Raw genomic sequence first — 15,184 nt, 5'->3', positions numbered from 1 at the left:
AGAGTTAAGAGTTGCAGTAAATAACCAGATTATAGGAAGGACATGAGCTGAACTCTCAAGGGCTTGATCTTTTGTCTTTCAGTGATCGGGAAGGGGCTAGGATGATGGGGAGAGTTGGCCACAACCCCATTACTTTCAGAGGTGCTAAAAGTATTGAGCTTTCTACAGAGCCAGTTCAGTATAACGGAACTGTTGCTAGGTCCTGAGGCTCCTGCGGCCACATAATACCCTGTGGTACAGGGCCAGTGAAGGAAGTCACTGCTCCAAGACTGCATTCGCGCGCTCTCCAGTGCCTTCCAGATATCGACCCTCCATAGCGTTCCTTTCGTTGTACATCTCACGTATTGAGTAACAATGCCGGATACTTTCTTCAAATAAGTTTATTTGGGTATCAAATAATCTTCTTTTCATCTGGTGTTAAGAGTAACGTTTCCCAGACAGACTTATCAACCAACCAATTACCACCGGAATTCATAGCTTCTCCTCTCCCAGGTCTGGGGCGTGGTGTAATTATGGGCGGGTTCCAGGAGCTAGCAAGTTTAGTAGAGCGAGAGCTGACGTAAGTCAACAAAGGTCACGTGAGACAAACTAGTTGCGTCAATTGGCCGGGCTTGGCTGGTTGGGGAGGGAGGAGGCATCCCGGGGAGTTGGGTTTCCCTGTGTGATACAATTACAACTTTGTGCTAGTGCTAGCGAAGTTTGTGATTTTACGAAATCCTCCCACTAGTGCAAGCTTCCGCCTTTTTGGTGTTTCCGCCTATCCCAAGAAGTGATTCTGTAACCGAGGCTCGTAGCTCCTGCCTGCATCCGCTGCTTTCGCCATCACCTTGGTGTTTCTTTCGCCGCCATCCGTGGTGGGGAAGGTAGTAGTGTTCAAGTTAGTGTGCCAGTGTTACGCGGCAAGGTGGTCTTTTAAACTCTGGATTGAGGTTTGGTGAGTTTTGGACTTAAGAGTTGTAACATTGTTGCTTTTCCATGAAATCCTGCGGAGTGACTGTTGCTACTACCACGTCTTTCGGTGATGAAGGAAAGAAAATGGCGGCGGGAAAAGCGAGTGGCGAGAGCAAGGAGGGGTCCTTAAGCTTGACAGCCGAAGAGGAGGAGGTGCTCGGAGGATTGGACAGGTACGCACCACCATCACATTCTTACCCAGCTCTAGAGACGCTAGTACCGCTCCTTGTTCCGCTGGCAGTAGGGAGGTGATCTCTGAGCTTTAGCAACGCCACTTATATGGACTTTGAACTACAGACGGGAAAGGTCAGTGGGTTTTGCAAAATGTTAACAAGCCTCACGTATCTGTTTCCACAGCTGTCTATTTGGCTTCGTGAGGCTTCACGAAGATGGCGCCAGGACGAAGGCCCTTTTGGACAAGGTAAGGCAACCTCGCGCGGGCTGACACTGCCATGTCTCCCTGCTCCTGTTTTGGCTCCTGCGGCCCTTGAGCTTGGTTGTCGCTCATTGGGGCTTCAAAGGAATGTTTTGGTGTTAAGTGACGTCGGAAAGCTAATTCACAGTTGTCGAAACTCTCTCTTGTACCTTCATAAAAGACTGCGATGCTTTTGTGCTGGTCTGAATACTTCTTTTAGGGTATTTTGCTTAGATCATCTCCGAATTTTAAAATGAGAACACTGAACATGTTTTCATAATTTCGACTTTTATGCCCTCTATGCTGTTTTTTCTTTTGGCAGTCGACTGGGATGTTTAATTTCAACTGTATGTTTTAGGCTTAATAACATTCCTGTTTTTTATATAGTTAGCTACAGGTACTTCACAGCTGAAGCATCGGGTGTTTGCCCAGTGCATTAACATGTGTCTTTCACCAATCCTTATATGATTTCTTTACTTATTTCGGTCCAGCCACCACATAAGTAGTTCTTTCAATAGGATTTTATTATTGTGTTTATTTCCTGTACTTTGTTTCCTGTGTTTGAGCAAGACCAGGGTTGGATTCCTTGCTGATTAGTATAAAAACTACTTGTTACTAACATTAAGTAATGGCTGCCCCTGTTGGCCAAAATGGCGGGTAAATAAGGGAAGGAGACCTGAAAGAGGACAGTGCAGATATGAACAGGGAAATAGTAAAGATTGGTGGGTATGTTGCTGGCTCTTAATATTCACTAGTATTTTAAACTACTACTCTATTGTCATTAGCAACCTTGTGACCAGTATTGATAAATACAGAATGTGCTTATAAATGCATAGTACAGTTAGTTCTTCTCATGTAAACTATTGTACAAAGCATGTTGTAATCTCACTCCATGACGTGTACTTTTTTTTATCTAGAGCAAAATCTGCTTGAAATATCTGTAGTCAGTTACTAATCATGAAAGTTAGTCTGCAATAAATGGTGCTTCCCTAGATATTTTTTTTCCTTCTGAAATCACCATCTGTGAATTGGACATAGTTAATGCTGTATTGAAAAGGAATAACTGAATTTTTATTTTTAAGATTACCTTGCTAGAATTCTTATCTGTACTTTGAATTACACATAATTGTAAGATTTTTTTTTAAATAAGTGGGAGTTGGGGGAGGCAGACACCGACTCCCCCATGTCCCCCTACCAGTATCTGCCAGGCAAGCCCCGGACCAGGCAGTGCTCTGGTAGTCTGGGCAATTGCTCTGTTGCTGGGCAACTGAGTTCTTTTAGTGCCTGAAGTAAGGTAGATCCAGCTCAGCAGGGGGATCCAATTTGCTGAAACCATTTTAGCCTTGCTCTGAGAGATGATGAGGAAAGGGAGGGGGGAAAGGAGTGGAGAAACAGATGATCACTTCCCCTTTGTCCCCTGAATTAGAATCGAACCCAGGACTCCACACGCAGGGAAGATACTCTACCACTGAGCCAGCTGTCCATGGCCAATCATAAATATTTTTAACAGTAATCTCACTTTTATGTTTTTTTTTTTTTTCTTTTTATTTCTGAAGCTGAAAACGGGGAGAGACAGTCAGACAGACTCCCGCATGCGCCCGACCGGGATCCACCCGGCACGCCCACCAGGGGCGATGCCCTGCCCCTCCGGGGCGTCGCTCTGCCGTGACCAGAGCCACTCAAGCGCCTGGGGCAGAGGCCAAGGAGCCATCCCCAGCGCCCGGGCCATCTTTGCTCCAGTGGAGCCTTGGCTGCGGGAGGGGAAGAGAGAGATAGAGAGGAAGGAGGGGGTGGGGGGTGGAGAAGCAAATGGGCGCTTCTCCTATGTGCCCTGACCAGGAATCGAACCCGGGTCCCCCATACGCCAGGCCGATGCTCTACCACTGAGCCAACCGGCCAGGGCCTTATGTTTGTTTTGATGGCATACAATGACCAGAAACTACAGTGTAATAAAAAAAATTTTTTAAAATTCAGTACATTTGATGAAACTTAAAATACTCTGTCATGCTGTAGGTAACAATTGTTCCATTAAAACTATCACTAGAGGCCCTGGCTGGTTGGCTCAGCGGTAGAGCGTCGGCCTAGCCTGCGGAGGACCCGGGTTCGATTCCCGGCCAGGGCACATAGGAGAAGCGCCCATTTGCTTCTCCACCCCTCCGCCCCGCTTTCCTCTCTGTCTCTCTCTTCCCCTCCCACAGCCAAGGCTCCATTGGAGCAAAGATGGCCCGGGCGCTGGGGATGGCTCTGTGGCCTCTGCCTCAGGCGCTAGAGTTGCTCTGGTCGCAATATGGCGACGCCCAGGATGGGCAGAGCATCGTCCCCTGGTGGGCAGAGCGTCTCCCCTGGTGGGCGTGCTGGGTGGATCCCGGTCGGGCGCATGCGGGAGTCTGTCTGACTGTCTCTCCCTGTTTCCAGCTTCAGAAAAATGAAAAAAAAAAACAAAAAAAAACAAAAAAACGATCACTAGAAAAACAGCAACTAATGGCCCTGTTCAAATACTTTAGTTGGTTAGACCATTTTCCTCATATGCCAAAGTTGTTGGCTAAGTTGTGAGTTCGATTGCAGGTCAACTCACATACAGGAAGCAACCAATGAATGAATAAATGAATGGAACATGCGTCTCTCTCTCTACCTTTCTCTTCTCTCCCCCCTCCTCTTTAAATCAATTATAAAGAATCAGCCACAGAATATATAAATGAATGTGATAACAAATATTTCTAAATAAAAAATAGTGACTAGCTCAGGTATACTTAAAGCAATGGTGATTGTTGTCTCAAGGAAAAATTTTTTTTGTATTTTTCTGAAGTGAGAAGCAGGGAGGCAGACAGACTCCTGCATGTGACTGACCCGGATCCACTGAGTATGCCCACCAGGGGATGATGCTCTACCCATTATTTCTTCAGTGAGCACCCGGGCCAACTTTGCTCCAGTGGAGCCTTGGCTGCGGGAAGGGAAGAGAGAGATAGAGAAAGGAGAGGGGAAGGGTAGAGAAGCAGATGGGTGCTTCTCCTGTGTGCACTGGCTGGGAATCAAACCCGGGAATTCCACATGCTGGGCTGAAGCTCTACTGCTGAGCTAGCTGGGCAGGGCCTGATTGCTTTTTTTAATGTGCCTTGACTTTGGGTTCAAGCCAGCAGTCTTGGGCTTCAAGCCAGTGAGCGACCTTTGGGTTCAAGCCAGTGACCATGGGGCCGTTTGTGTGATACCTCTCTCAAGGTGATAACCCTACACTCAAGCTGGTGAACCTTGTGTTCAAGCCAGGTGAGCTGGTGCTCAAGCCAGAGACCTCAGGGTTTTGAACCTGGATCTTTATCCCAGGCCGATGTTCCACCACCTGTTTAGGCCAAACCCTGTGTTTGCATTAAGTTTTTCCCTCAGTTTACTTAGACTAGGATAGGAGGGTTCTTTCTCCCAATGGGTAGTTTCTGTTAGTCTCTAAATAAACATTTTGTTTAATGTAAATGTTATTGTGAACCATTAGAATGGTTATAGTAATACACTCTTTTTTTTTTTTCTGAAGCTAGAAACGGGGAGAGACAGACAGACTCCCGCATGTGCCCGACTGGGATCCACCCGGCACGCCCACCAGGGGCGATGCTCTGCCCACCAGGGGGCGTCGCTCTGCCATGACCAGAGCCATTCTAGCGCCTGGGGCAGAGGCCTAGGAGCCATCCCCAGCGCCCGGGCCATCCTTGCTCCAATGGAGCCTCGGCTGCGGGAGGGGAAGAGAGAGACAGAGAGGAAGGAGAGTGGGAGGGGTGGAGAAGCAGATGGGCGCTTCTCCTGTGTGCCCTGGCTGGGAATCGAACCCGGGACTTCTGCACACCAGGCCGACGCTCTACCACTGAGCCAACCGGCTAGGGCCAGTAATACACTCTTTAAAAAGTAACATAAGGCCCTGGCCGGTTGGCTCAGTGGTAGAGTGTGGACTTGGCATGTGAATGTCCTGGGTTTGATTCTAGGTTAGGGCACATAGTAAAAGTGACCATCTACTTCTCCTCCCCCTACTTTTCTCTGTTCCCCTCCCTCAGACATTGCTTGGTTGATTCAAGTATGTCAGCCCAGTTGGTGTGGATGACTCCTCAGAGTCTCTTCCTCAGATGCTAATAATAGCTTGGTTGCGAGCATGGCCTCATATGGGCAGAGCATCTGCCTCAGGTGGGGGTTGATGGTGGACCCTGGTCAGGGCGCATGGAGGGAATCTATCTCCCCTCCTCTCACTGAAGAAAAAAAAAATGTAATATAAGAATTTTATGAGAGTGCTTTATGATATACAGTGTTGGAAGTTTTAGATTAAATACAAATTTGTAATGTAGTATATTATTTTCAGTGAAACTTAAAAAAAAAGCTATGAAAAGATAAAGGTAACTCTGGCCTAATAGCTCAGTGGGTTAGGTACACTGGTCGGCAATCTGTGGCTCATGAGCCAGATGCGGCTCTTTGGCCCCTTGAGTGTGGCTCTTCCACAGAATACCACGTGTGGGCACGCAGGTATGTGTGGGAGTGTCCTAATTAAGTTAATAACAATATACTTACCTATATAGTTTAAGTTTAAAAAATTTGGCTTTCAAAAGAAATTTCAGTCATTGTACTCTTCTTTTTTTTTTGTATTTTTCTGAAGCTGGAAACGGGGAGAGACAGACAGACTCCCGCATGCGCCCGACTGGGATCCACCTGGCACACCCACCAGGGGTGATGCTCTGCCCACCACGGGGTGATGCTCTGCCCCTCTGGGGCATCGCTCTGCGGCAACCAGAGCCACTCTAGCGCCTGGGGCAGAGGCCAAGGAGCCATCCCCAGCGCCCGGGCCATCTTTGCTCCAATGGAGCCTCGGCTGCGGGAGGGGAAGAGAGAGACAGAGAGGAAGAAGGGGGGGGGGTGGAGAAGCAAATGGGCGCTTCTCCTATGTGCTCTGGCTGGGAATCGAACCCGGGTCCCCCACACGCCAGGCCGACGCTCTACCGCTGAGCCAACTGGCCAGGGCCATTTGTACTCTTGATATTTGGCTCTGCTGTCCACTGGGTTAGGATGTTGTCTGATATGCAAAAGGTTGCAGGTTCAATCACTGGTCAGGGCACGTACAGAAACAGGTCAGTGTTTCTGTCTCTCCCTTCCTTCTTCTCTCTAAATAAGTAAATAAATTTTTTTATAAAGGTAATGGGATGCCTGACCTGTGGTGGCACAGTGGATAAAAGTGTGGACCTAGAACACTGAGGTCACTGGTTCAAAACCCTGGGTTTGCCTGGTTAAGGCACAAATAGAAGCTGATGCTTACTGTACCTCCCCCCCTTCTCTCTTTCTTTCTCTCTCCTCTCTAAAATGAAAAAAGTGGGGGGAGGGTAATTTAATACGAGTTTTGAACCATCATATGATCTTAAGTAGGTTGCAGTTAAACCAATGCCATTGTTTGCTCCTACAGTAATATATGTAGGTTGTAACTTATATTTAAGTTACAGTATAGTTTAAGCAATTAGCCAAACCTTTTACAGAAATTACCAATAATGACTTTTGTTGCAATTTGAAAAGTGTTTTGGACCCTGGCCAGTTGGCTCACTGGTGGAGCATGGGCCCAGCGTGTGGAAGTCCTAGGTTCGATTCCTGGCCAGGGCACACAGGAGAAGCATCCATCTGCTTCTCTGCCTCCCGCTCTCATTCTCTCTCTCTCTCTCTCTTTTTCTTTCTCTTTCTCTTTCTCTCTTCCCTCCTGTTGCCGCTATGGCTCAATTGGTATGAGTTGACCCCAGGCGCTGAGGATTGCTCCATGGCCTCTGCATCAGGTGCTAAAAAATAGCTCCCATTGCAATGGACCAAGAGCCCCAGATGGGCAGAGCATTGCCCCCTGGTGGGCTTGCTGGGTGGATCCTAGTTGGGGCACATGCAGGAGTCTGTCTCCTCCTCTCATAAAGAGAGAGAAAGAGAGAGAAGGGAAGGAAGGGAAGGAAGAAGTGTTTTGGGTTAATTTTGTTTATGTTAAGGTAAACAGTTGAAATAGAGGGTCATTGTTATAACATTTCTTTAATGTTAGAGAACCAGGGAATGTAATCTGTCTCAAAGACTGTTGACAAATTGCCCATTGCTACTGTTGTTTATTTGTAAATAACTTTATCAAGTTCTAGTCTGATCTAAATAATTTTTTATTGAAACTTTTGTAATTTTAATCAGCAAATCAGTTAATTGGGAAATCATGTTTAGAGTTCAACAATGTATGTGCTTTTTGTGTTGGGATAGTTTTAGAATAGTTGGTCTTCAAAAGTTTTTGTATAATGGAAGTAATTTATATTAAAGAATGCATTTTTCAGACCTGGCCAGTTGGCTCAGTGGTAGAGCGTTGGCCTGGCGTTCAGGAGTTCCGGGTTCGATTCCTGGTCAGGGCACACAGGAGAAGCGCCCATCTGCTTCTCCACCCCTCCCCTTCTCCTTTCTCTCTCTCTCTTCCCCTCCCCCAGCGGAGTAAAGATGGCCTGGTCGCTGGGGATGGCTCTGTGGCCTCTGCCTCAGGTACTGGAATGGCTCTGGGTGCAACAGAGCAACACCCCAGATGGGCAGAGCATCGCCCCCTGGTGGGCATCCCTGGTGGATCCCGGTCAGGCGCATGCGGGAGTCTGTCTCACTGCCTCCTCGTTTCCAACTTCAGAAAAATGCAAAAAAATAAATAAATAAAAAGAGAATGCATTTTTCTAAATATGATTTGCTTGTATGGAGGGAGGGCCTGTATAGTCAGTCCAGGGTTGGGTCTATGGAAACTGTAAAATGTCCTTGGTGTATCTCTGCAACTGTCTGAGAGCAGCTTCCCGGTGCAGGAGGGCCTCCACTGGAGCTGGGCCTCCTATCCCCATCGGGGTCTCTCATTCTGTCCAAAAGCAGCCAGTGCCGCTTTGGGAGCCGGTGCCCGCTTCTGGTTGCAGTCCAAGAGTCCATTACACTGCTCAATGATCAGTCCACCATAGACAGCCCAGCTGTCTGTGCAAATCACCAAGGTAAAGGTCCATTACCAGCAACTAGGCATACAGCTCTTTATTAATGGACCTCAGCACGCTGTCCATTGCCACCAGCCCCGTCCAAATCCCTTACAGGTCCAAGCTCACAGGGCCTGATGGAGTCAGACACTTTCAAGGCCTATTCCACCTTGACAGTTCTCTTATCTGTTGCTGCTGCCACTGCAAAAAAAAGGGACCTGTTATCTTCTAATGCCAACAGCAGCTACACATTAGAAGGTGATCAGTGGATTGTCAATTTCAAATGGGACCTCAGGCCTCCCTGCCCAACCCCCTGAGAGGTTAGGTGGCCTCTCAGACTTTCCCCTCGTCAAACAGGAGCAGTGGGTCTTGGGGAAGATCCTCCTCTCCCACAACTGTCTCCAACAAGTAATCCTGCAACTGTGCCGCATGCACACCAATCCTTTTATTGGTAGCTGCTGGGGTCTTTCATCTTAGCGGCTGGAACCTCTGTTCCAGCTCAAGCTGCCACCAAAGCTCCAAAATAACTTTATTAGATCTGACATCCAATTTCTCCCTATCAGCCCCAGCCACAATCAAATCTATCCACATCTGTGTTCAGGTAACCTGTACAGGCCTATTTCCCTTGTAGTCGGGGGGCGGGGCGGGGTGTGGCAAGCATGGGCAACAGCCTTTACTGCTTTATGAGCCTGTGCTGCCTCCAGATCCCCCAATCTGCTATCATCTGCGTAACCCTGTTGATGAACTGCCCCACATAGAGGCCCAAACTAGCCACTAGTGACCCAAAAGGGCCTGATCGGGCTGCTGCAGAGGATAAGATCCCTCATCCCAGCCGTAAATGCTTCTTGTCTGGTTGAAAACAACATTCTTCATACCTAGTTCCCGAAGGACCTTTACTAACTCACTGGAGAACTGCCACTGACTCACTGCCCCCAGCAATTCTCCAGCATTCTGCCAGACTGTACGAATGGAGGTCATCACTCATTCTCATCACTCATTCTTTTTTTTTTTTTTTTTTTTTTTTTGTATTTTTCTGAAGCTGGAAACGGGGAGAGACAGTCAGACTCCCGCATGCACCCGACCAGGATCCACCCGGCACGTCCGCCAGGGGGCGACGCTCTGCCCACCAGGGGGCGATGCTCTGCCCCTCCGGGGCGACACTCTGTCGTGACCAGAGCCACTCTAGCGCCTGGAGCAGAGGCCAAGGAGCCGTCCCCAGCGCCCGGGCCATCTTTGCTCCAATGGAGCCTCGGCTGCGGGAGGGGAAGAGGGAGACAGAGAGGAAGGAGGGGGAGGGGTGGAGAAGCAGATGGGCGCTTCTCCTGTGTGCCCTGGCAGGGAATCGAACCCGGGACTTCTGCACGCCAGGCCGACGCTCTACCACTGAGACAACTGGCCAGGGCCTCATCACTCATTCTAATAGGGTGTGGTTTCCTGGGTTGTCCTGGCAGTTCTGAAGACACTGCCTCAAGGAGGAGTGTGTAGTGATGGCAGCCAATTTCTCCACCTGTGATCTGGACAGCATGATGCCATCCACCCTCACATCCCACAACTTCAGCAACCATACTGCCAGGGGCTTGGTAGAGTTCTGCCTAAATTGTGCCCCAGCTCCATCTAAGGACAGAAATAGAATACCTCATCTGCTGTGGAAGGGTTGTGCTTGTCCCTCACGAACTCTTGGCTGCTGAGATTTTACCTGGTCAGCAACCACTGGGCAGGCTCTGGGTCTGCAGACAGCAGCTTCAGTCCCAGCCTCCTCCTCAGAAGTGTCGGAAACGTCTGCTCCCAGCAGCTCAAAGCCATTCTGCTTGCTCAAATGTAGCTCTGTCCTTTGCGTCTGCTTCAGCTCCTGCGGCCAGCTCTCAGCCTGAAGCTGAGATTCAAGCTCTTGGACCTGCAGTTGTTTCTCCACCAACTGTCAATGCCAACATTCCACTTTCAGGGAAAACAGGAGCTCACAAACCTGTAACTCCTCTGAGGTCGAGATCGCTTCCATTCTAGGTGCCGTTGGTGCTCGGCTTCCATCTCATACTGCAACTCTAGAAAGTGCTCAGCCTCCTTCTCCAACACTTGGTCCAGTTCAAGCCACCACTGGTTCTTAGCCTGAAGTCTGACCTGCAGCTCTTTCTCCAGTGATCGTTCCAGCACATACCACTGTTGCTGCTCGGTCTGCAGGCCATCCTGGAGCTTTCAACCTCAGCCAGCTTCTTGTACAGAACTCCTGGTTTCCTCTTGCAGGGTTGCAAGAAACACGCAGCTATAGCCTCGGCCCCCAAAATGAGTTATGTGGTGAACCACATGCTGGAGAGCAATGACCACTTCTTTCTTTTTTTTTTTGTACTTTTTTTTTTTGTATTTTTCTGAAGCTGGAAACAGGGAGAGACAGTCAGACAGACTCCCGCATGCGCCCGACCGGGATCCACCCGGCACGCCCACCAGGGGCGGACGCTCTGCCCACCAGGGGGCGATGCTCTGCCCCTCCGGGGCGGCGCTCTGTTGTGACCAGAGCCACTCTAGCGCCTGGGGCAGAGGCCAAGGAGCCATCCCCAGCACCCGGGCCATCTTTGCTCCAATGGAGCCTTGGCTGCAGGAGGGGAAGAGAGAGACAGAGGAAGGAGGGGGTTGGGGGGTGGAGAAGCAGATGGGCGCTTCTCCTATGTGCCCTGGCCGGGAATCGAACCCTGGTCCCCCGCACGCCAGGCTGACACTCTACCGCTGAGCCAACCGGCCAGGGCCAATGACCACTTCTTTACCCTACACCTCAAGGGTGTTGGTGACTCCATACCAATCTGATTTGAATTCTGTTGGCTGCACCAGATGTAAAGTTTGGCAGCCATGGCCATGCAGGTTAACATTGCATTTTGTCAGATAGTAAAGGAACTGTGGAGCTGGAGGATTGTGGTTTACTCTGTTTGTTAGAGTCTCACAACATTGGATGGGTAAGCAGGCAGGGAAAAACTTCTTACCTCTCTCTCTTAGCACTCAGAAGCAAAATAGGCCAGGGGTAAAAGAAACCCTTCTTTGTCAAACAGCAGGAACAAATGGCCCCTCCCAATACAGGCAGGTTACCTGCAATTTACAATCTGCTGCCCTGAGGGCAAGGACCAGTCAAAGTTCAAGGTGAGCAAGCTAACACTTATTTGCTTAACAGTTGTGCATTCACTGATCACTTTCTCTTTGTGAGGTGACTGGTGATCAAATCTGCATCCTTGGTCTTTCAGGATGACAGAGAGATGGGTGGTGGGAGGGAGAGAGAAAGAGAAAATAGATTTATTCCACTTATTTATGCACCTATTGGTTGCTTCTTGTCTGTGGCCTGCCCAGGGTTTAAACCTGCAATCTTGGCATAATACAATAAACCACTTTTTATTATATTTTAAGATTCTATTTATTGATTTCACTGAAAAGAGGATGGATTGGGAGTGATATGTATCAACTCATAGTTGCTTCACTTTAGTTGTTCATTGGTTCCTTGTAGTATGTGCCTTCAGCGGGCAAGCCCAGGATTTCTAACTGGTGACCTCAGTGTTCCACGTCAATACTCAAGCTACTTGCACTGCCACGGGCCAGGCTAGTAATTATTTTTTTCATCTTTATATAATCAAATAAAATGACTAGGAAAAATGGAATATTGTTTGTTAATTATGGCACTGAACTAAAACTATTTTACCAGATATGAAACTGTAGTATTTGGCCTTTATGCTGTCACATACACAGCCAGTGAGCAGAGACAGAGTGAATCTCTTTTTTTTTTTTTTTTTTTGTGGTGAGGGGTGATAGAGAGGGGAGGGGGACCGACAGGAAGGGGAAGCGATAAGAAACATCAACTCAGAGTTGTAGCACCTCAGTTGTTCATTGATTGCTTCTTTTAGGTGCCTTGACCCGGGAGCTCCAGCTGAGCCAGTGACCTTGGTCTTAAGCCAGTGATCATGGAGTCATGTCTGATCCCATGTTCAAGCAAGCTACCTTGTGCTGAAGCTGGTGAGCCTGCTCTCAAGCTGGCGACTTCAGGGTTTCAAACCTGGGTCTTCAGCATCCCAGACTGATGCTCTATTCACTATGACACTGCCTGGTCAGGCAGTTTATTCAGATGGCCAATGACCAGAGAAAATAGATGGCAGGGTTTTTTCCCTAAGGAAGACTGTCTTAACATTGTGTGCCCCAGCTGAGGATAAGACTCTCAGACTAGTTAATTGCTGAAGAAAGAAGAATTTATTAGTAGCCGGCAGAGCATGTGACTCTAAAGCACCAAAACATGAGCTCCCCGGATTATATTTTTTACAGGTTATATACCTTTACAGAATCTAAGCAATGGGCATGTGATTCCTTTGTTTAAGGTTTCCAGGACTCAAGGGGAGTGTTGGTGGGGTCAGCAAAGGGAAAAGGGTTTCCAGATTACTGGTCATAGCTACATAAAGATTCAGCTTTTCTTGGTTTGTATTGCAGTTGGCTCTAAGCAACCATTTAGAGCAGTGGTCCCCAAACCCCGGGCCGCGGATCGGTACCTGTCTGTGGGCCATTTGGTACCGGTCCGCAGAGAAAGAATAAATAACTTACTTTATTTCCATTTTATTTATATTTAAGTCTGAACGATGCTTAATTTTTAAAAAATGACCAGATTTTCTCTGTTACATCCATCTAAGACTCACTCTGTTTTTTTTTATTTTTTTATTTTTCCGAAGCTGGAATCGGGGAGGCAGTCAGACAGACTCTAGCATGCGCCCGACTGGGATCCACCTGGCATGTCCACCGGGGGCGATGTTCTACCCCTCTGGCGCGTCGCTCTGTTACATCCAGAGCCATTCTAGCACCTGAGGCAGAGGCCACAAGCCATCCCCAGCGCCTAGGCCATCTTTTCTCCAATGGAGCCTCGGCTATGGGAGGGGAAGAGAGACACAGAGAGGAAGGAGAAGGGGAGGGGTGGAGAAGCAGATGGGCGCTTCTCCTGTGTGCCCTGGCTGGAAATCGAACCTGGGATCCCTGCATGCCAGGCCAACGCTCTACCGCTGAGTCAAGCGGCCAGGGCCAAGACTCACTTTTGATGTTTGTCTCAGTCACGTGATACATTTATCTGTCCCACCCTAAAGGCCGGTCTGTGAAAATATTTTCTGACATTAAACCGGTCTGTGGCCCCCAAAAAGTTGCGGACCACTGATTTAGAGCACTATGGGATGTAGTGAATTTATAACTGGCTGACTCTGTTATCCCTGCTTGCTCCTTTTTATGTGAAGTAAGAAGGTGGGTAGAGATTTGGAATTCCAAAGTCAGTTTTTTGGAGTGAGGGTTCAGGGAGGAAGGTTTCTTACTCCTAAGCCTCCTAAATACAGGATCCCTTGGGGCAGTTCCATTGGTGTATTTCACAGACACTGCCTTAATAGATTGCAGTTCTGATAAATGATTAACTGCTTATGGCTTTAGTCCTCCCAAGAAGAAAATGCAAACAAATGGTTAATTGCTTGCAGGCCTCTGGAAGCAAGAACCATATGGGTTAATCCCTAAACCCATCAGTTAAGACTTAAAACTTAACATGTTAAACACTAAACCTAACAACAATGACTAAAAATGAAAATTTAAACTCAAGAGTTCCAGCTTTGGCCATTTGGCTTAGTGATAGTGCGTCTGCCTGGCTTGTGGATGTCTAGGGTTTGATGCCTGGTCAGGACACAAAGGAAAAGTAACCATCTGCTTTTCTACCCCTCCCCTCCACTCTCCCCCTCTTTCTTCAATGTAATGGCTTGATTGGTTACAGTCAGTTAGTCCCAGGCATTGAGGATGGCTTCCTGGCCTCTGCCTCAGACAGACAGCCCAGGTGGGCAGAGGTGGTTTGCCTGGTGGATCCTGGTTGGGTGTGTGCAGGAGTTTGTCCCTCTGCCTCGCCTACACTCACTTAATATAAATAAATAAATAAATAAATAAATACTCAAGAGTTTCCCTGATTTAGGTGGTGTAATTGAATTATAAGCTGTATTATTTGGTTTTTCAAAAATGTCCAGGCCCTTGCTTAGTGTCTAGAGCAGGGGTCGGGAAACTTTTTGGCTGAGAGAGCCATGAACGCCACATATTTTAAAATGTAATTCTGTGAGAGCCATAGAATAACCCATGTATGTTACACATTATCCAATAAAAATCTGGTGTTGTCCCGGAGGACAGCTGTGATTGGCTGCAGCCATCTGCAACCATGAATGTGAGTGGTAGGAAATGAATGGATTGTAATACATGAGAATGTTTTATATTTTTAACATTATTATTATTTTTTTTATTAAAGATGTCTGTGAGCCAGATGCAGCCATCAAAAGAGCTACATCTGGCTCGTGAGCCATAGGTTCCTGACCCCTGGTTTAGAGCATCAGCTCATGTATGGACATCCCAGGTTGATCCCTGGTCAGGGCACACAAAAGAAGCAACCATTTCCTTCTCTTCCCCTCATTCTGCCTCTTCTTTCTCTTCCTTTCCTACAGCCAGTGGCCTGATTAGTTCCAGGATTAGTTTTAGTGTCCGCCTGGGTACTGAAGATAGCTTGATTGGTCCAAGTGAATCATCTTTAGGCATTAAGAAAAAAAAAGATAGCTTTGTTGTGAGCATAAGCCCAAGATGGGCTTGCTGGGTGGATACAGATCAGGGTGGGGTACACTGTCTCACTGTCCCCTCTTCTCACCTAAAAAGAAAAAACAATTTCATTGATTTAAGAGAGCAGATGAGAGAAATGGAAAGGAAAAGAGAAAAGCATCAATGTTCTATTCAGATGTGAACTCATTGGTTGTCTCTCATTTACAGGGTGATTCTTTATCCACTGAGCCACCTGGTTAGGACCAAGCCTCATTCTTTAAAACAGCGGTTGGGAACCTTTTTGGCTGAGAGAGCC

The 15,184-nt window shown here is 47.9% G+C and overlaps 1 protein-coding gene across 1 annotated transcript in view; it reads left to right on the top strand.

Annotated features, from left to right (window-relative positions):
• Window positions 1-667: 667 nt before the first annotated feature.
• LOC136386862 (lysine-specific demethylase 6A-like) overlaps window positions 668-15,184 on the top strand; it is a 275,511-nt gene continuing 260,994 nt past the window's right edge. Inside the window, 2 exon segments of the mRNA XM_066357979.1 lie at window positions 668-1,124; window positions 1,309-1,372. Coding sequence (XP_066214076.1) covers window positions 976-1,124; window positions 1,309-1,372 — 213 coding nt within the window. The 5' untranslated portion in view covers window positions 668-975.

Source organism: Saccopteryx leptura, unplaced genomic scaffold (genome assembly GCF_036850995.1).
Source record: "Saccopteryx leptura isolate mSacLep1 unplaced genomic scaffold, mSacLep1_pri_phased_curated manual_scaffold_18, whole genome shotgun sequence".
Classification (NCBI taxonomy): Eukaryota; Metazoa; Chordata; class Mammalia; order Chiroptera; family Emballonuridae; genus Saccopteryx; species Saccopteryx leptura.
The sequence above is the reverse complement of the archived record's forward strand: the minus strand, read 5'-3'. Positions and strand labels throughout refer to the sequence as shown.